This window comes from Oncorhynchus mykiss, chromosome 22 (assembly GCF_013265735.2).
Source record: "Oncorhynchus mykiss isolate Arlee chromosome 22, USDA_OmykA_1.1, whole genome shotgun sequence".
Lineage (NCBI taxonomy): Eukaryota > Metazoa > Chordata > Actinopteri > Salmoniformes > Salmonidae > Oncorhynchus > Oncorhynchus mykiss.
In genome coordinates, this window is record NC_048586.1 from 30,211,369 (window position 1) to 30,227,633 (window position 16,265).

The 16,265-nt window shown below is 47.6% G+C and overlaps 1 protein-coding gene across 2 annotated transcripts; it reads left to right on the plus strand.

The window, feature by feature from the left end:
• Positions 1 to 2,295: 2,295 nt before the first annotated feature.
• arsh (arylsulfatase H) lies at positions 2,296 to 6,573 on the plus strand. Of its 2 annotated transcripts, none has more exons than XM_021579471.2 (11): positions 2,296 to 2,403; positions 3,347 to 3,493; positions 3,598 to 3,719; positions 3,839 to 3,961; positions 4,035 to 4,237; positions 4,405 to 4,625; positions 4,751 to 4,887; positions 5,103 to 5,237; positions 5,321 to 5,480; positions 5,566 to 5,687; positions 5,776 to 6,573. In XM_021579471.2, the coding sequence occupies exons 1-11, from the start codon at positions 2,399 to 2,401 to the stop codon at positions 6,189 to 6,191; spliced, it is 1,791 nt and encodes a 596-aa protein (XP_021435146.2). In that variant the 5' UTR covers positions 2,296 to 2,398; the 3' UTR covers positions 6,192 to 6,573. The 2 variants fall into 2 exon arrangements, with proteins under 2 accessions (XP_021435146.2, XP_036814988.1); XM_036959093.1 differs by lacking the exon at positions 2,296 to 2,403 and adding an exon at positions 3,077 to 3,156.
• Positions 6,574 to 16,265: the final 9,692 nt, after the last annotated feature.

Genomic DNA, 16,265 nt, shown 5'->3' on the forward strand with positions numbered 1-16,265 from the left:
TGAGAGCATCCTGACTGATTGCATCACTGCCTGGTATGGCAACTGCTCGTCCTCCCACCGCAAGGCACTACAGAGGGTAGTGCGTACAACCCAGTACATCACTGGGGCCAAGCTCCCTGCCATCCAGGACCTCTATACCAGGTGGTATCAGAGGGAGGCCCTAAAAATTGTCAAAGACTCCAGCCACAATAGTCATAGACTGTTCTCTCTACTACCGCACAGCAAGCGGTACCGGAGCGCCAAGCCTAGGTCCAAGAGGCTTCTAAACAGCTTCTACCCCCAAGTCATAAGACTCCTGAACATCTAATCAAATGGCTACCCAGATTATTTGCATTGCCCCACCCCCCTTTAACAGCGCTGATACTCTCTGTTATCATCTATGCGTAGTCACTTTAATAACTCTACCTACATATACATATTATCTCAACTAACCGGTGCCCCCACACATTGACTCTGTACAGGTACCCCCTGTATATAGTTTCGCTATTGTTATTTTACTGCTGCTTTTTAATTACTTGTTACTTTTATTTCTTATCAGTATTTTTTAAACGTCATTGTTGTTTAGGGGCTCGTAAGTAATTATTTCACCTGTTGTATTCGGCGCATGTGACTAATACAATTTGATTTGATCATTGGGTGAGTCATTGAAACTGGAAAACTTTTTTAGGACTATAATTTCCTCCTCATATTGTACAATATTTGTGTCTCCTCCACACTCCTAGACCTAGGCTATTGATGGATTCAAGACGAGGTCATGTTTAACGATCTCACATTCTCAGTTTGTCGGTATCAAAACAGCAAGACATTTAAATCATTGGTGCAGTATTAAAAAATATTAGGCTAAAGTCTCCAGTCATGTAAATTTACATAGAATTGCATGAAATGCATTAATAAAAGGATCAATTTTTTCCGGGCCCTTGGCTACAAAACAAATTCTGCAAGCACATCTACTCTACTGCTCTATTCTCGACCACTATGCTAATGCAATGATATGATGATAGTGTTGTTGGCCAGACCCAGTACCTCAGAGCTCCTCAGGTCACACCCCTCTAGCGTTCACTTTTTGTTCCGACACCTCCAGACTTACAAATTAAGCACTGCCTTCACTGGAACTAAGGGGCCTGGCCCGAACCATGAAAAACAGCCCCAGACCATTGTTCCTCCACCAAATGTTAGTTGGCACTGTGCATTCGGGCAGGTAGCGTTCTCCTGGCATCTGCCAAACTCAGATTCATCCATCGAACTGCCAGATGGTGAAGCGTATTTCATCACTGCAGAGAAAACATTTCCACTGCTCCAGAGTCCAATGGTGGCGAACTTGGCACCACTCCAGCCGATGCTTGGCATTGCGCATTATGATCTTAGACTTGTGTGCGGCTGCTCGGCCATGGAAACCCATTTCATGAAGCTCCCTATGAACAATTGTGCTGATATTGCTTCCAAGGTCAGTTTGGAACTCGGTAGTGAGTATTGCAACCGAGGACAGACGATTTTTATGCTCAACGCGCTTCAGCACTCTGCGGTCCTGTTCTGTGAGCTTGTGTGGCCTACCACTTCACGGCTGAGTCATTGTTGCTCCTAGACGTTTCCACTTCACAATAACAGCACTTACAGTTGACCGGGGCATCTCTATCAGGGCAGAAATTTGATGAACTGACTTGTTGGAAAGGTGGCATCCATGAAGGTGCCACGTTGAACGTCACTGAGCTTTTCAGTAAGGTCATTCTATTGCCAATGCTTGTCTATGGAGATTGCATTTGTGTGTGCTCGATGTTATACACCTGTCAGCAAAGGGTGTGGCTGAAATAGCCGAATCCACTAATTTAAAGGCGGTCTCCACATACTTTTGTATATAGTATCACTCTTTTTTTGTAAGAGCGTAGTTTAAGAACACTTTAAAAGCCTCAACAGATAAGATGATCCAACTTTCAAAACTAGTCCTTTTCAGCTAACCACAGCAGTCAACTACTATCTAGGTACAGTAGTTATTTTTATGTCTATCACATTCACTAATTAACAATTTAGCTATTCAGATATCAGTCTAAAAATCACTTATAATACATCTGATTTGACCATGGCATGGCCAGGAATCAGATTTTGGCTTGAAATATCTAATTCCATGTTCAGGCTGCAAGAAAAAGAACAGGTTCGAAAAGTATATGCAAAGAAATGGGATTTGTGTCACTTCAAACTGCCAGTGTGAACAAGGCTTTAGATTCTGTAGTTCTGCAAGCAACTGAGCGGCTGCCCCCCTCAGACTCACAACTGCGCATTTAATACCAACATGTCGGTAAAACGAAATATCGCACATGCTCCTGTAACTACGGTAAATGGGGGACAGTTGTACAGTGGTGTTACGTCTTCGCAACTTGAATCAATCGCGTTATTGTGTTTCAGAATGAGGTAAGAGATGGTGATGTGGCAGACGGTATGGATTGAGCGCAACATTTCGAAAAGCATAATTTGTGTGTTGCATTGATTATAACCTTTAGCGATCTATAAGTGTATAGATGCAACTCGATTAACCGTATGGCTTGGTTTTGTTTCGAACGTTCAACCGGTGTTTCTATCAGGTTATTTTACTGAATGGTTTGACCTTCTGAACTGGCATAAACTAAGACGTTCTCCCATAAACTCTAAAGGAAGTTCTAGCGCTGTTACACAACACTGAAGTTAATGCGTGACTGTTTCCTTACGCAAAGAAAGTGCACGTTTAGCTGAAATAACTAATTGTTCAGACTATATTGGGCTATGCAGGCCATAGTCTACTTTGTGCCTTTATCTGCGTGGAGCTATCAGTCAGTCGATCGGCTACCAGTGTAAATCAGAGGAAGATAAGAGAACAATGGTATATGTTGTTGACAAAACTAACGTTCTATAACGTTTCACCCTCCTGAACATACCTCATGCTATGGATCACTGAGTTAAGTTAGTGTGACCACACACACACACCCCCGACAGATAGGTGATCATTTTGTATTTATTTAACCTTTAGTTAACCAGGCAAGTCAGTTAAGAACACTTTCTTATTTACAATGATGGCTTATACCGGGCAAACTTGGATGACGCTGGGCCAATTGTGCGCTGCCCTATGGGACTCCCAATCACAGCCGGTTGTGATACAGTAGGAAGGTTAGAGCACCATTTGTCTCTAAGGTATGATCTATATCTCTCCATCGGGCTGTCCCTCTGTTGTTCCATGAGGTGAAATGTTTAGAACCATTACAGATAGAAACAGTTAATTTAGCTGACTAACATGATCACACCTGTTCTACAATATACATACTACATATCGGTGAACATTCTGTAAAACTGCTTCTTCCTGACCTTTACACCTGACCCCCAGGCTCTGCTTGCTGGCCCTGTTGCTGCTCCTGGACACAGGAAGTGATGTCACAGCATCAGAGGAGGACAGGAAGCCCAACTTCGTCCTGATGATGGTGGACGACCTTGGCATTGGGGACATCGGTTGTTACGGCAATGACACCATCAGGTAACAGAGGCAACCAGGCAATCTGCAGCCTTCCCAAAAACAACTACAGTTTTGAGTTTATAACACTTGCTTTCTCTCGCTCGCTCTCTCGCTCTCTCTCTCAGGACTCCTAATATCGACCGTTTAGCAGCAGAGGGAGTGAAGTTGACTCAGCATATAGCTGCCGCTCCACTCTGTACACCCAGTAGAGCTGCCTTCCACACAGGACGCTACGCACTGCGCTCAGGTAGCACACACAAGTGTACATGTAACACACACACACACATGTACAAAGACAATATTGGAAGCATTAGAGGAGTTATTGGAATTAATGGTGTGTGTGTTTGTGTGTGTGTGTGTGTGTAGGTCTGGGCAGTACAGGGCGTGTGCAGGTGTTGTTGTTTCTGGGAGGTTCTGGGGGTCTACCACCCACTGAGACCACCTTCGCTAAGAGACTACAGGAGCAGGGATACACCACCGGACTAGTGGGTAAGAGAGAGAGAGAGACACACACACACACACTAACCCACACACACACTAACACACTGATGTGTACCTGTAGGTAAATGGCACCTGGGTGTGAACTGTGAGCTTCGAGGGGACCACTGCCACCACCCCAACACACACGGCTTCAGCTACTTCTACGGCCTGCCTTTCACCCTGTTCAATGACTGTAGACCAGGGGAGGGGAAGGATGTACTAGCTGACCTGCAGAACACACTGTGGCAGCTAACACTACTGGGGGCCCTGGCCCTGCTCAGCCTGGTAGGGTCCAATGACTCCTTATTCCACATGACAGAGTATCATGTCTGTTCTACATACTCTATCTCTATCTGAGTGCCTCAAACAGTTCACTGGCCTTGATGATAATGATTCACATGGTTTTCTGAAAGTTATGTGGGTGTGTCTAACTCCTCTCTCCCTGTCTGTAGGTGTGTGTCCGTGTGTGTGGTCTGCTTGAGGTGAGTGTGTCCGTCATCGTGGCGGTGACTTGTCTGAGCCTACTGGCGTTCAGTGTGTGGTTCGTGCCCTTTGAACTCCTGATGACCTGGAACTGCATCATCATGAGGAACCAGGAAGTGGTGGAGCAGCCGATGGACCTAGACACGTTATCACAAAGACTACTGGGAGAGGCCCAAGGCTTCATAGAGAGGTCAGAACAGTCAATCAATCAATCATGATTTTCCCCACATAGGTATAGCCAATCTAGTACGTTCAGGATAAAGGCTAGGGGTGAGTATTGGATGAGAGTTCAAAGCTTGTTTGTGTGTTGGATAGGAATGCTGACAGACCGTTCCTCCTGTTCTTGTCTCTGGCCCACGTACACACTCCTCTGTTCTCCTCTCCTGGCTTTGCTGGGAAGAGTCGCCATGGTCTCTATGGAGACAACGTAGAGGAGGTGGACTATATGATAGGTGAGCGGTTTGTGTGTGAAAGCTCTGACCAATAACACATTGATATATTAGAATGTTTATTATGTTTACGATGTGTATTAATGATCTTACTATGATTTATATGCTCTCAGGTTGTATGACTGAGACAGTGGACAGGTTGGGTCTGGCCAACAACACTCTGTTGGATTAGAATGAGTTATGTTTCTGATATGTATTAATGATTGATCTTCTGTCAGGTCGTATGACTGAGACAGTGGACAGGTTGGGTCTGGCCAACAACACTATGATGTATTTCACCTCTGACCACGGTGGCCATATTGAAGACGCAGATGAACGAGGACAGAAAGGAGGCTGGAATGGAATCTACAAAGGTAACAACCAATCAAATAGAGCCATTTGAGCAATCAGAAAAAACAGATGTGAAAAACATTGATTGTTTCCTCCTCTCATACAGGTGGGAAGGCGATGGGTGGATGGGAGGGTGGTATCAGGGTGCCAGGTATATTCCGGTGGCCTGGCAGGCTGCCAGCAGGCAGAGTGTTTGACACACCCACCAGTCTCATGGACCTCTACCCCACACTCACACACCTGGCCGGCGCAACACACAGCGACAGGTACGTGTGTGTGTGTGTGTGTGTGTGTACTTGTTGTGTGTACTTGTTGTGTGTGTCTGCCTATCCTCATGTCTGTATATTCCAGGTTGTTAGATGGCTATGATCTGATGCCTGTGCTAGAAGGAAGGACCGAGCGGTCGCAGCATGAGTTCATGTTCCACTATTGTGGTGCTTACCTCAACGCAGTTCGCTGGCACCGACCTGGGAGTGAGTACACACACACACACACACACACACACTACTATACACTACAACACACACCATCATCTGTCTCATTACATGTGTGTCTCCCCAGGTGAGTCAGTCTATAAGGTCCACTTCTTTACCCCTAACTTCTCCCCACCGGGCGCTGGCGGTTGCTATGACACCAAGATTTGTTTCTGTCATGGAAGTTATGTGACACACCACAGCCCCCCCATCGTCTTTGACCTTCACACTGACCCCTCGGAGTCCCACCCCCTGACCCCAGACACTGAGCCACGCTACCAGGAAGTGCTACAGCAAACTGCCAGGGCCGTGGAGCAGCACCGGGCCACCCTCACACACTCACACCCCTCACACACACAACCAGACACACACTCTCCTCAGTCCGAGCCTGTTCTCAACCAGCTGTCGTGGGAAAAGATTCTGTGGCGTCCATGGCTGCAGCCATGCTGTGGAACATTCCCCTTCTGTGGCTGTACGGAGAACACTACATCTACTCTGGCCTAACACACACACCTCTGGCAGAGAAATGTGAAGAGAAAGATGAAGAACATAAAACTATGAAGAACTTTTAATGGAGCAACTGCTTTTTAAAAATGTTATAATATTTTTCACACTAAGTTTTCAATGATGTCTAGACAATTGTACATAGCTATATGAAAGATGGTAATAATTTGCTCAAAGATAATTTATGTTTTGATATCTGGACCAATCTTGTAATTTGCAATATTGATTTTGATAGATTTGTATTTTTATAACCTAAACTGTCTGAACAATCTGTTTTTTTTCTTCTTTGAAGTTTGTAACTGTACAGTATGCTCCTGTCAGTTACTGCTCTTCACCACATGGTGGAGCCAGCTCCCTGGAATAAACATTCCTTTCTGCTGCAGTACATGTATGGTCTCCTTTTTTCATCTAGTTCAGCTGCGTCTATGTTTACCTGGAACTGTGCAGGATTAGGTCCCAGTAGTCTGGAGTGTCTAACAATCCGCTGAATCACAGTAACTTTACTATTACAGGCCACGGTTACTGAGTTGGCCAAGGTTATGGCCCGTGAGAGCTTTGAGAGCTATGCTCTGTAGGTGGATCTTAGTACCACCAGGTGGCACTGCAGCCACGTGTATCAGAGACAAACAGCACCATAGACGTCAGTACAATGTGCATGCTGTACAGTAATCAGTAGGAAGGATAATGTTTCATCTGTGGTAATGTGTGGACCCACTGACTTCCAACTGGTCATTGGTGTGTGTATTTTATGAAAGTGATGGAGGCAGTGCATCTGATATTGTTGTGGTGACTGACACGTTTTATCCTACTCTACTGTGAGGACAGGAGACCAATTATATTTTTCTTCTGATACGATTAAAATCTCATCTCGCTTCTGTTAATCCTTCAAGATATTCTCTGTTCTATATTAAATTATAATTTCGGGATTCTTTGAGTGTTCTAAATCACACTGACATGAATGGCTCTCTACCTCAATCACAGCCACGACTGCTCTTATCTAAATAAACAGACCACAGTCATTGTGAAGTTATACTAGAAGACATGGTTAGAGTGAAGTGTGTAGGCCTCCTGTCGAGTCTAGGGCTCTTGTAGGGTATTTTTAGGGTCTCTGTGTCTCTGGCCAGCCAGGCTTTCTCCTGCCTATTGTTGCTCCCTGGTCAGTCATCTTCACTCATTGTGTTCATGAATCAGCCCTGTGGTCATTGGGCCAAGCCTAGCAGAACTGATCACTGGCCAGCGGCGTGACTCAGTGCTTCATGTCCATATTTCTCTAGCCTAGTCTGACCTGGACTGGAAGAAACCCCTCGGTCAGCACCGGCCTACCTCGACTGTAAACACTGGTTCTATCTGCTGTCTTTTAGGTCACTGGCCCTTTAACGGCTTGAAACCATAAAGCATCTTTACTGGTGTGTTTCCCAACTCTGCTCTATAGAACGAGATAGGCTGTGGCAGGAGAGCCACAGGAATTAAATCACTTCCATACATCCAGAGCATGAGGCATAGGGTTCGTTCCAGTGAGAAACAAATGTTTGGCAGCAGAGTTCAGTAGTACTGTGGCTTCTAAAGGTCTCTGTAACTCTGGCTTGAGTCAGAGACCAGAGTTTTGTAAAGTAATCAATGTAGAATGGGAGGAGTGACTGAACAATAGCAGAGCAACTGAAGGCTATCACATTAACATTTGATTGGCTTTAAGACATGGATTTGACCAAACCAGATACAGGATCAAGGGGAACACAGGCTTTTAATTGCAGACAGTTAAACCGGTTTGTCTCTTTCAAAACAACTCCATCATGCCAAATGCCATGTGTTCTAAAGAGGGATGGATGGAGTCCACTTAGGCCTGATAGACCCACAGCAATGGCTTCCATGCCGCCTGCAAGCCTAAACACACACACACACACACACACACACACACACACACACACACACACACACACACACACACACACTAACTATATGGAATAACTTGTCTTCCTTGCTTTTGGGCAGTGTTCCAGTGTTTGGGATAATGGAGCAAGTTTAAGCTAAAGTGTTTCATGGTTGTAATTTCACACAGGGCTGCTTCCATATGGATCTCTGGCCCTGAACTGATATACTGACAACTCACCCAAACTCCACTCAATCCTCTCTCCCCTGGACTCCTCTGTTTTTCCCACCCCCACCACCCATCTTCCAACATCCCTTAATCTCCCCTCCCTCCCCCATCCTCCACCTGCCTCCCCAGTCTGCCCTGGCATCAGGAGTGAGAGTGTTCAGTCAAAAATCTGCTGTGGACTCAGAAATGTTCTGCCAAATGGTCAATAACCCAACAGTCAGCCAAATCCACACAGATGGCTTTTAGTCAGTGCCTGGGTGGAGTCATTCAGTCATGTAGTGTCTTACTGGACTCTGGCACTTCAGAGGGGCTCAGTATAAATGACTACACTTAGTCTATTGTCCTCTGGCTACGGCTTCCTATTCCCTATACAGTACAGTGCAGGACTTTTGTCCAGAGCCCTACTGTATGATTTGTCCTATGCTTCTCCATATACTGCATCCTGCTCCCAGTCCCCTTTTAACCAGAGGAATGATGACATGTCTATACTCTGAGAATCGACCGTAAGGCCTGACCTCAGTGGAAATGCTGACACCATGTCCTCCTGAAGGGGAGAGAGAGGTAAGAAAGGGGGAGGGGGGATAAGAAAGAAAGACTGTGTCTCTGTACCCAGCGTGTAGCCAACCCCCTAGCTTAGTTTGGTGGAACTATTCCAATAAAATACAGTCCATTCCATAAAAATGTGTACGTTTTATTGTCACACACCAGATAGGTGCAGTACATTGCGCTAAATGCTTCTGAATATGTTGCCTTGTAGTTTGTCAGTACTGTCTAATAAATTGGACATCTTCGGTCAATTTATAGTTGTAAGGATGGTGGAGTTAGCACAGCTCTCTGTGTTGGTCCAGGCTAAATGATTCCTGTGTGATAATGCTCCAGGGTTAGACCACTGAAACACTCAGCTGGAGAGCTTCCATTCTGTACCCCTAGTTCACCCTAGTGTGTGCATGTTTCTCTTCTTTAGTTTCTGTTCTAACTCACGACAATCCCTGTGGCTTCGCTGGGTTTCTACTACTTTCAGAGACATCCCTTTCTCCCCTCTCCACCTCTCTCTGCCCTCCAATCAATACCTTCCTCCCTCTGATTCTCTCTCTCGTTCTCTAACATCTTCCTCTTTTCCCCTCTAAATCCCTCTCAGTCCCTCTCTGTATGTATTTGTGTGTATGTTGGTTTTAGGGATTTGACTTTGTATGCAGTTGTGAGAATACGTGTGGTTAAATATTGTGATGTGATATGATGTGTAGTGATGTGATGATGTGTTGCTGTATTGGGAGATAGGCGGCCCATCTGTTCAGCATTATCATGCTCTTTACAGGGGACCCAGCCTGTGACTGGCAACATGGCTTTAAGTGAGCGCTTGCTCCAGTGTGTGTGTGTGTGTGTGTGTGTGTGTGTGTGTGTGTGTGTGTGACCCGTCAAAGCAGTACCCCATCTGCTGCACGTCCCATATTCCAGGCACACAAACACACACATGCACGTTGATTAATTACCATGCTCTCACCCCACATAGCTTACGGGGCTTATTACAAACACAGGAAGTATTGACAGAGGTGGGGCCTGATGAAGGACAGATAACTGCACTGGTCTGGCTTTAACGCACGCACGCACCCACACACACACACACACACACACACACACACACACACACACACACACACACACACACACACACACACACACACACACACACACACACATACACAGTCTACTGCAGTAACGCAGCTATAATGCAGCTATACAGTTTCTGCATTCCTAAACACGCTGGGTCAATAATTGTGTTCAATTGGCCAGTGCTCTACAGGGGAAAGAGGTGCACTATGGGTGTGAGAATACAACACCGTCAGCCACAGGAAATACAAAAAGTCAATTACCGTCTCCAGCAGCCTCAGCCATATCTCTAGTTCTTTCTTTTCTTAGTTTATAGCTTTAGCACATTGTACAACCACAATGGTCAAAGCACATTTCATTCCACTAAATGCTAAGGGCTGGTTTTACACAAGACTGATGTTTCAGAAGGTAAATGACAGAATTACAGTTCTGTTTTTACCCACCCACCCCCACCCCCCTCCTTATTGGTCCCCACATATGCTATTGCTAATCAGCCAGTGATTTCCCTATGCAGCCATCCCCTCCTCCTCTTCTCTCCATAACCCCCAGACATCAAAGCCCTGTCAGCGACCATGATGTCATCAGGAACTGTGTCCAATAGGAAACATCCTGGAAATAGTAAATGGAAACAGTTTCCTGTAGGGGTTCCCTATGGGCCACTTCTACCTAGTACCCCAGGCGTGTCGCTGTCTGTTTGTGTTTGTGAATGTATGTGTATGTGTGTGTTCATCCCTGTTTCTATCATGAGTGATCCCTGCTTTGAGAGGGAAGGACAGAGAGGGAGAAACATAAAGACAGCAAAAGATGGAAAGGTTGAGAGAGAGGTTCTGGGTCGTGGGTTGTGTTTCTGGGAATCAGTGCGATAAGATCGTAACAACATCTGCAGGGGGGACACTAGATGGGGAGAGGGGAAGAGAGGGTGGTCACTTATCAGTAACAGTAACCCTGAGACTGCTGTCCCTACCATTCATCTCTCTGACAGACATACTGTAGTCCACTCTGACATACTGAACCTGTCCTGTCTCCTGCAGGTCAGACCTGCCTTTATCTGATGTAGAGCTATATTGCAACTGCAGCTGGTTAGTCTTTTTAAAACAATGTCGGCCTCATCTGAGAGCAGTCGTTTGAGACACGCAGAAGGACAGCTTTCCTGATCCTACAGAGATGATGACAATCTGCTGATTCTCCTCTGTCTCTCAGCCTTTCCCCCGGCCGCGGGGAGTGGCACCACTTAGTATGAGGTAACATTGTTATGAGAAGTCTTCTTCTAACTTTAAATCACCAAGCACATGCCATATCCATGTGAAGATGAACCAACTGAACAGAGAGGGTTGGTAGGACTGCTCTGTCTACTAGTTGAAGCCTTTACCAGCAGTCTGAGAGGCTGTCACACAACATAATATTCTGATTGATTTTAGGTGGGTGGATGAGACTGGAGGAGGTTGAAAATGGGAGAGAGAGGTGTGATGGAGTGACAGTGAGGACAGGAGAGGGTCTGAGATGAGGAGAGGAAGTAGGATGATGAGACGAAAGAGGAGAGGATGAGGAGGCAGGCGTGTCAGAAAGACAGACCGGCTGATGACATCTACCCGAGACGAGCCTGGGCCAAAAAGAGCAGAAAGGGAGAGAGCGGGATGGAGAGAAAGCAGGAGAGAGGGAAAAAGAGAAAGGGTTTGGTGGCAAGGTCTTTCTGTTATGAAACTCAGAGGCAGATGGTCCTCCTCCCTCCTCTTCTTTTCCTGTCCTTACCTCTTCCTCTCTCTTCCATTGGGCCTTTCTCTTTTTTGGTCTTCCTTTCTGTCTTTCTTTGTATCTGTCTGTACAACTCTCCATGTTTCTCTAGGAGTGTTGGGTTGGCACACCTGTTTGGGAGTGGAAATGGGAGAACTAGAATTACTGTAACTTTGGACTTAAATGTCTCCTCTCCTCTCCTGACTGGACTGTCTCCTCTCCTCTCATTCCTGTACTGTCTAATCTCCTGACTGTACTCTCTCCTCTCTTGACTGTACTGCCTCCACTCCTGACTGTACTGTCTCCTCTCCTGACTGTACTGTCTAATCTCCTGACTGTACTCTCTCCTCTCTTGACTGTACTGCCTCCACTCCTGACTGTACTGTCTCCTCTCCTGACTGTACTGTCTAATCTCCTGACTGTACTCTCTCCTCTCTTGACTGTACTGCCTCCACTCCTGACTGTACTGTCTCCTCTCCTGACTGTACTGTCTCCTCTCCTAACTGTACTGTTTCCTCTCCTGACTGTACTGCCTCCTCTCCTGACTGTACTGCCTCCTCTCCTGACTGTACTGTCTCCTCTCTTGACTGCGCTCTCTCTTCTCCTGACTGTACTGTCTCCTCTCCTGACTGTACTGTCTCCTCTTCTGACTGTACTGTCTCCTCTCCTGACTGTACTGTCTCCTCTCCTGACTGCACTCTCTCCTCTCCTGACTGTACTGTCTCCTCTCGTCTCCTGACTGTGCTGTCTCCTCTCCTGACTGCACTCTCTCCTCTCCTGACTGTACTGTCTCCTCTCGTTTCCTGACTGTGCGGTCTCATCTCCTGACTGTACTTTCTCCTTTCTTGACTGTACTTTCTCCTCTCCTGACTGTACCGGCTCCTCTCCTCGCTGTACTCTCTCCTCTACTGACCTTACTGTCTCCTCTCCTGACTTTATTGTATCCTCTCATCTCCTGACTGTACTCTCTCCTCTCCTGACCGTCTCCTTTCCTCTGATGACTGTACTGACTACTCTCCTGACTGTACTGACTCCTCTCCTGACTGTACTCTCTCCTCTCATGATTGTACTGACTCCTCTCCTCTCCTGACTGTACTGACTCCTCTCCTCTCCTGATTGTACTGTCTCCTCTCCTGACTTTACTGCCTCCTCTCCACTCCTTACTCTACTGTCTCCTCTCCTCTCCTGACTAAACGGTCTCCTCTCCTGACTGTACTGTCTAATCTCCTGACTGTACTCTCTCCTCTCTTGACTGTACTGCCTCCACTCCTGACTGTACTGTCTCCTCTCCTGACTGTACTGCCTCCTCTCCTGACTGTACTGCCTCCTCTCCTGACTGTACTGTCTCCTCTCCTGACTGGACTCTCTCCTCTCCTGACTGTACTGTCTCCTCTCGTCTCCTGACTGTGCTGTCTCCTCTCCTGACTGCACTCTCTCCTCTCCTGACTGTACTGTCTCCTCTCCTGACTGTACTCTCTCCTCTCCTGACTGTACTCTCTCCTCTCATGACTGTACTGACTCCTCTCCTCTCCTGACTGTACTGACTCCTCTCCTCTCCTGATTGTACTGTCTCCTCTCCTGACTGCACTGTCTCCTCTCCTGACTTTACTGCCTCCTCTCAACTCCTTACTCTACTGTCTCCTCTCCTCTCCTGACTAAACGGTCTCCTCTCCTGACTGTACTGTCTAATCTCCTGACTGTACTCTCTCCTCTCTTGACTGTACTGCCTCCACTCCTGACTGTACTGTCTCCTCTCCTGACTGTACTGCCTCCTCTCCTGACTGCACTCTCTCCTCTCATGACTGTACTGTCTCCTCTCCTGACTGCACTCTCTCCTCTCCTGACTGTACTGTCTCCTCTTGTCTCCTGACTGTAATGTCTCCTCTCATCTCCTGACTGTACTGGCTCCTCTCATCTACTGACTGTACTGTCTCCTCTCGTTTCCTGACTGTACTGTCTTCTCTCCTCTCCTGACTGAACTGTCTCCTCTCGTCTCCTGACTGTGCTGTCTCCTCTCCTGACTGTACTCTCTCCTCTCATGACTGTACTGACTCCTCTCCTCTCCTGACTGTACTGACTCCTCTCCTCTCCTGATTGTACTGTCTCCTCTCCTGACTTTACTGCCTCCTCTCCACTCCTTACTCTACTGTCTCCTCTCCTCTCCTGACTAAACGGTCTCCTCTCCTGACTGTACTGTCTAATCTCCTGACTGTACTCTCTCCTCTCTTGACTGTACTGCCTCCACTCCTGACTGTACTGTCTCCTCTCCTGACTGTACTGCCTCCTCTCCTGACTGTACTGCCTCCTCTCCTGACTGTACTGTCTCCTCTCCTGACTGCGCTCTCTCCTCTCCTGACTGTACTGTCTCCTCTCCTGACTGTACTGTCTCCTCTCCTGACTGTACTCTCTCCTCTCCTGACTGTACTCTCTCCTCTCATGACTGTACTGACTCCTCTCCTCTCCTGACTGTACTGACTCCTCTCCTGACTGCACTGTCTCCTCTCCTGACTTTACTGCCTCCTCTCAACTCCTTACTCTACTGTCTCCTCTCCTCTCCTGACTAAACGGTCTCCTCTCCTGACTGTACTGTCTAATCTCCTGACTGTACTCTCTCCTCTCTTGACTGTACTGCCTCCACTCCTGACTGTACTGTCTCCTCTCCTGACTGTACTGCCTCCTCTCCTGACTGCACTCTCTCCTCTCATGACTGTACTGTCTCCTCTCCTGACTGCACTCTCTCCTCTCCTGACTGTACTGTCTCCTCTTGTCTCCTGACTGTAATGTCTCCTCTCATCTCCTGACTGTACTGGCTCCTCTCATCTCCTGACTGTACTGTCTCCTCTCGTTTCCTGACTGTACTGTCTTCTCTCCTCTCCTGACTGAACTGTCTCCTCTCGTCTCCTGACTGTGCTGTCTCCTCTCCTGACTGTACTCTCTCCTCTCATGACTGTACTGACTCCTCTCCTCTCCTGACTGTACTGACTCCTCTCCTGACTGTACTCTCTCCTCTCATGACTGTACTGACTCCTCTCCTCTCCTGACTGTACTGACTCCTCTCCTCTCCTGACTGTACTGTCTCCTCTCCTGACTTTACTGCCTCCTCTCCACTCCTTACTCTACTGTCTCCTCTCCTCTCCTGACTAAACTGTCTCCTCTCCTGACTGTACTGTCTAATCTCCTGACTGTACTCTCTCCTCTCTTGACTCTACTGCCTCCACTCCTGACTGTACTGTCTCCTCTCCTGACTGCACTCTCTCCTCGCCTGACTGTACTGTCTCCTCTCCTGACTGGACTCTCTCCTCTCCTGACTGTACTGTCTCCTCTCGTCTCCTGACTGTGCTGTCTCCTCTCCTGACTGCACTCTCTCCTCTCCTGACTGTACTGTTTCCTCTCCTGACTGTACTGTCTCCTCTCCTGACTGCACTCTCTCCTCTCCTGACTGTACTGTCTCCTCTCATCTCCTGACTGTAATGTCTCCTCTCATCTCCTGACTGTACTGGCTCCTCTCATGACTGTACTGCCTCCACTCCTGACTGTACTGTCTCCTCTCCTGACTGTACTGTTTCCTCTCCTGACTGTACTGCCTCCTCTTCTGACTGTACTGCCGCCTCTCCTGACTGTACTGTCTCCTCTCTTGACTGCACTCTCTCCTCTCCTGACTGTACTGTCTCCTCTCCTGACTGTACTGTCTCCTCTCCTGACTGTACTGTCTCCTCTCCTGACTGTACTGTCTCCTCTCCTGACTGCACTCTCTCCTCTCCTGACTGTACTGTCTCCTCTCGTCTCCTGACTGTGCTGTCTCCTCTCCTGACTGCACTCTCTCCTCTCCTGACTGTACTGTCTCCTCTCGTTTCCTGACTGTGCGGTCTCATCTCCTGACTGTACTTTCTCCTTTCTTGACTGTACTTTCTCCTCTCCTGACTGTACCGGCTCCTCTCCTCGCTGTACTCTCTCCTCTACTGACCTTACTGTCTCCTCTCCTGACTGTACTGTCTCCTCTCGTCTCCTGACTGTGCTGTCTGCTCTCCTGACTGTACTCTCTCCTCTCTTGACTGTACTGACTCCTCTCCTCTCCTGACTGTACTGACTCCTCTCCTGACTGTACTCTCTCCTCTCATGACTGTACTGACTCCTCTCCTCTCCTGACTGTACTGACTCCTCTCCTCTCATGACTGTACTGTCTCCTCTCCTGACCGCACTGTCTCCTCTCCTGACTTTACTGCCTCCTCTCCACTCCTTACTCTACTGTCTCCTCTCCTCTCCTGACTAAACTGTCTCCTCTCCTGACTGTACTGTCTAATCTCCTGACTGTACTCTCTCCTCTCTTGACTGTACTGCCTCCACTCCTGACTGTACTGTCTCAAATCCTGACTGTACTGCCTCCTCTCCTGACTGTACTGCCTCCTCTCCTGACTGTACTGCCTCCTCTCCTGACTGTACTGTCTCCTCTCCTGACTGCACTCTCTCCTCGCCTGACTGTACTGTCTCCTCTCCTGACTGGACTCTCTCCTCTCCTGACTGTACTGTCTCCTCTCGTCTCCTGACTGTGCTGTCTCCTCTCCTGACTGCACTCTCTCCTCTCCTGACTGTACTGTTTCCTCTCCTGACTGTACTGTCGCCTCTCCTGACTGCACTCTCTC

Coding starts and splice junctions, on each gene's coding strand:
- arsh (XM_036959093.1), top strand. CDS start 3,092: ATGGGACTCCCAATCACAGCCGGTTGTGATACAGTAGGAAGGTTAGAG. Junction 3,494..3,597: donor TACGGCAATGACACCATCAG/GTAACAGAGGCA, acceptor TCTCTCTCTCAG/GACTCCTAATATCGACCGTT. Junction 3,962..4,034: donor ATACACCACCGGACTAGTGG/GTAAGAGAGAGA, acceptor GTGTACCTGTAG/GTAAATGGCACCTGGGTGTG.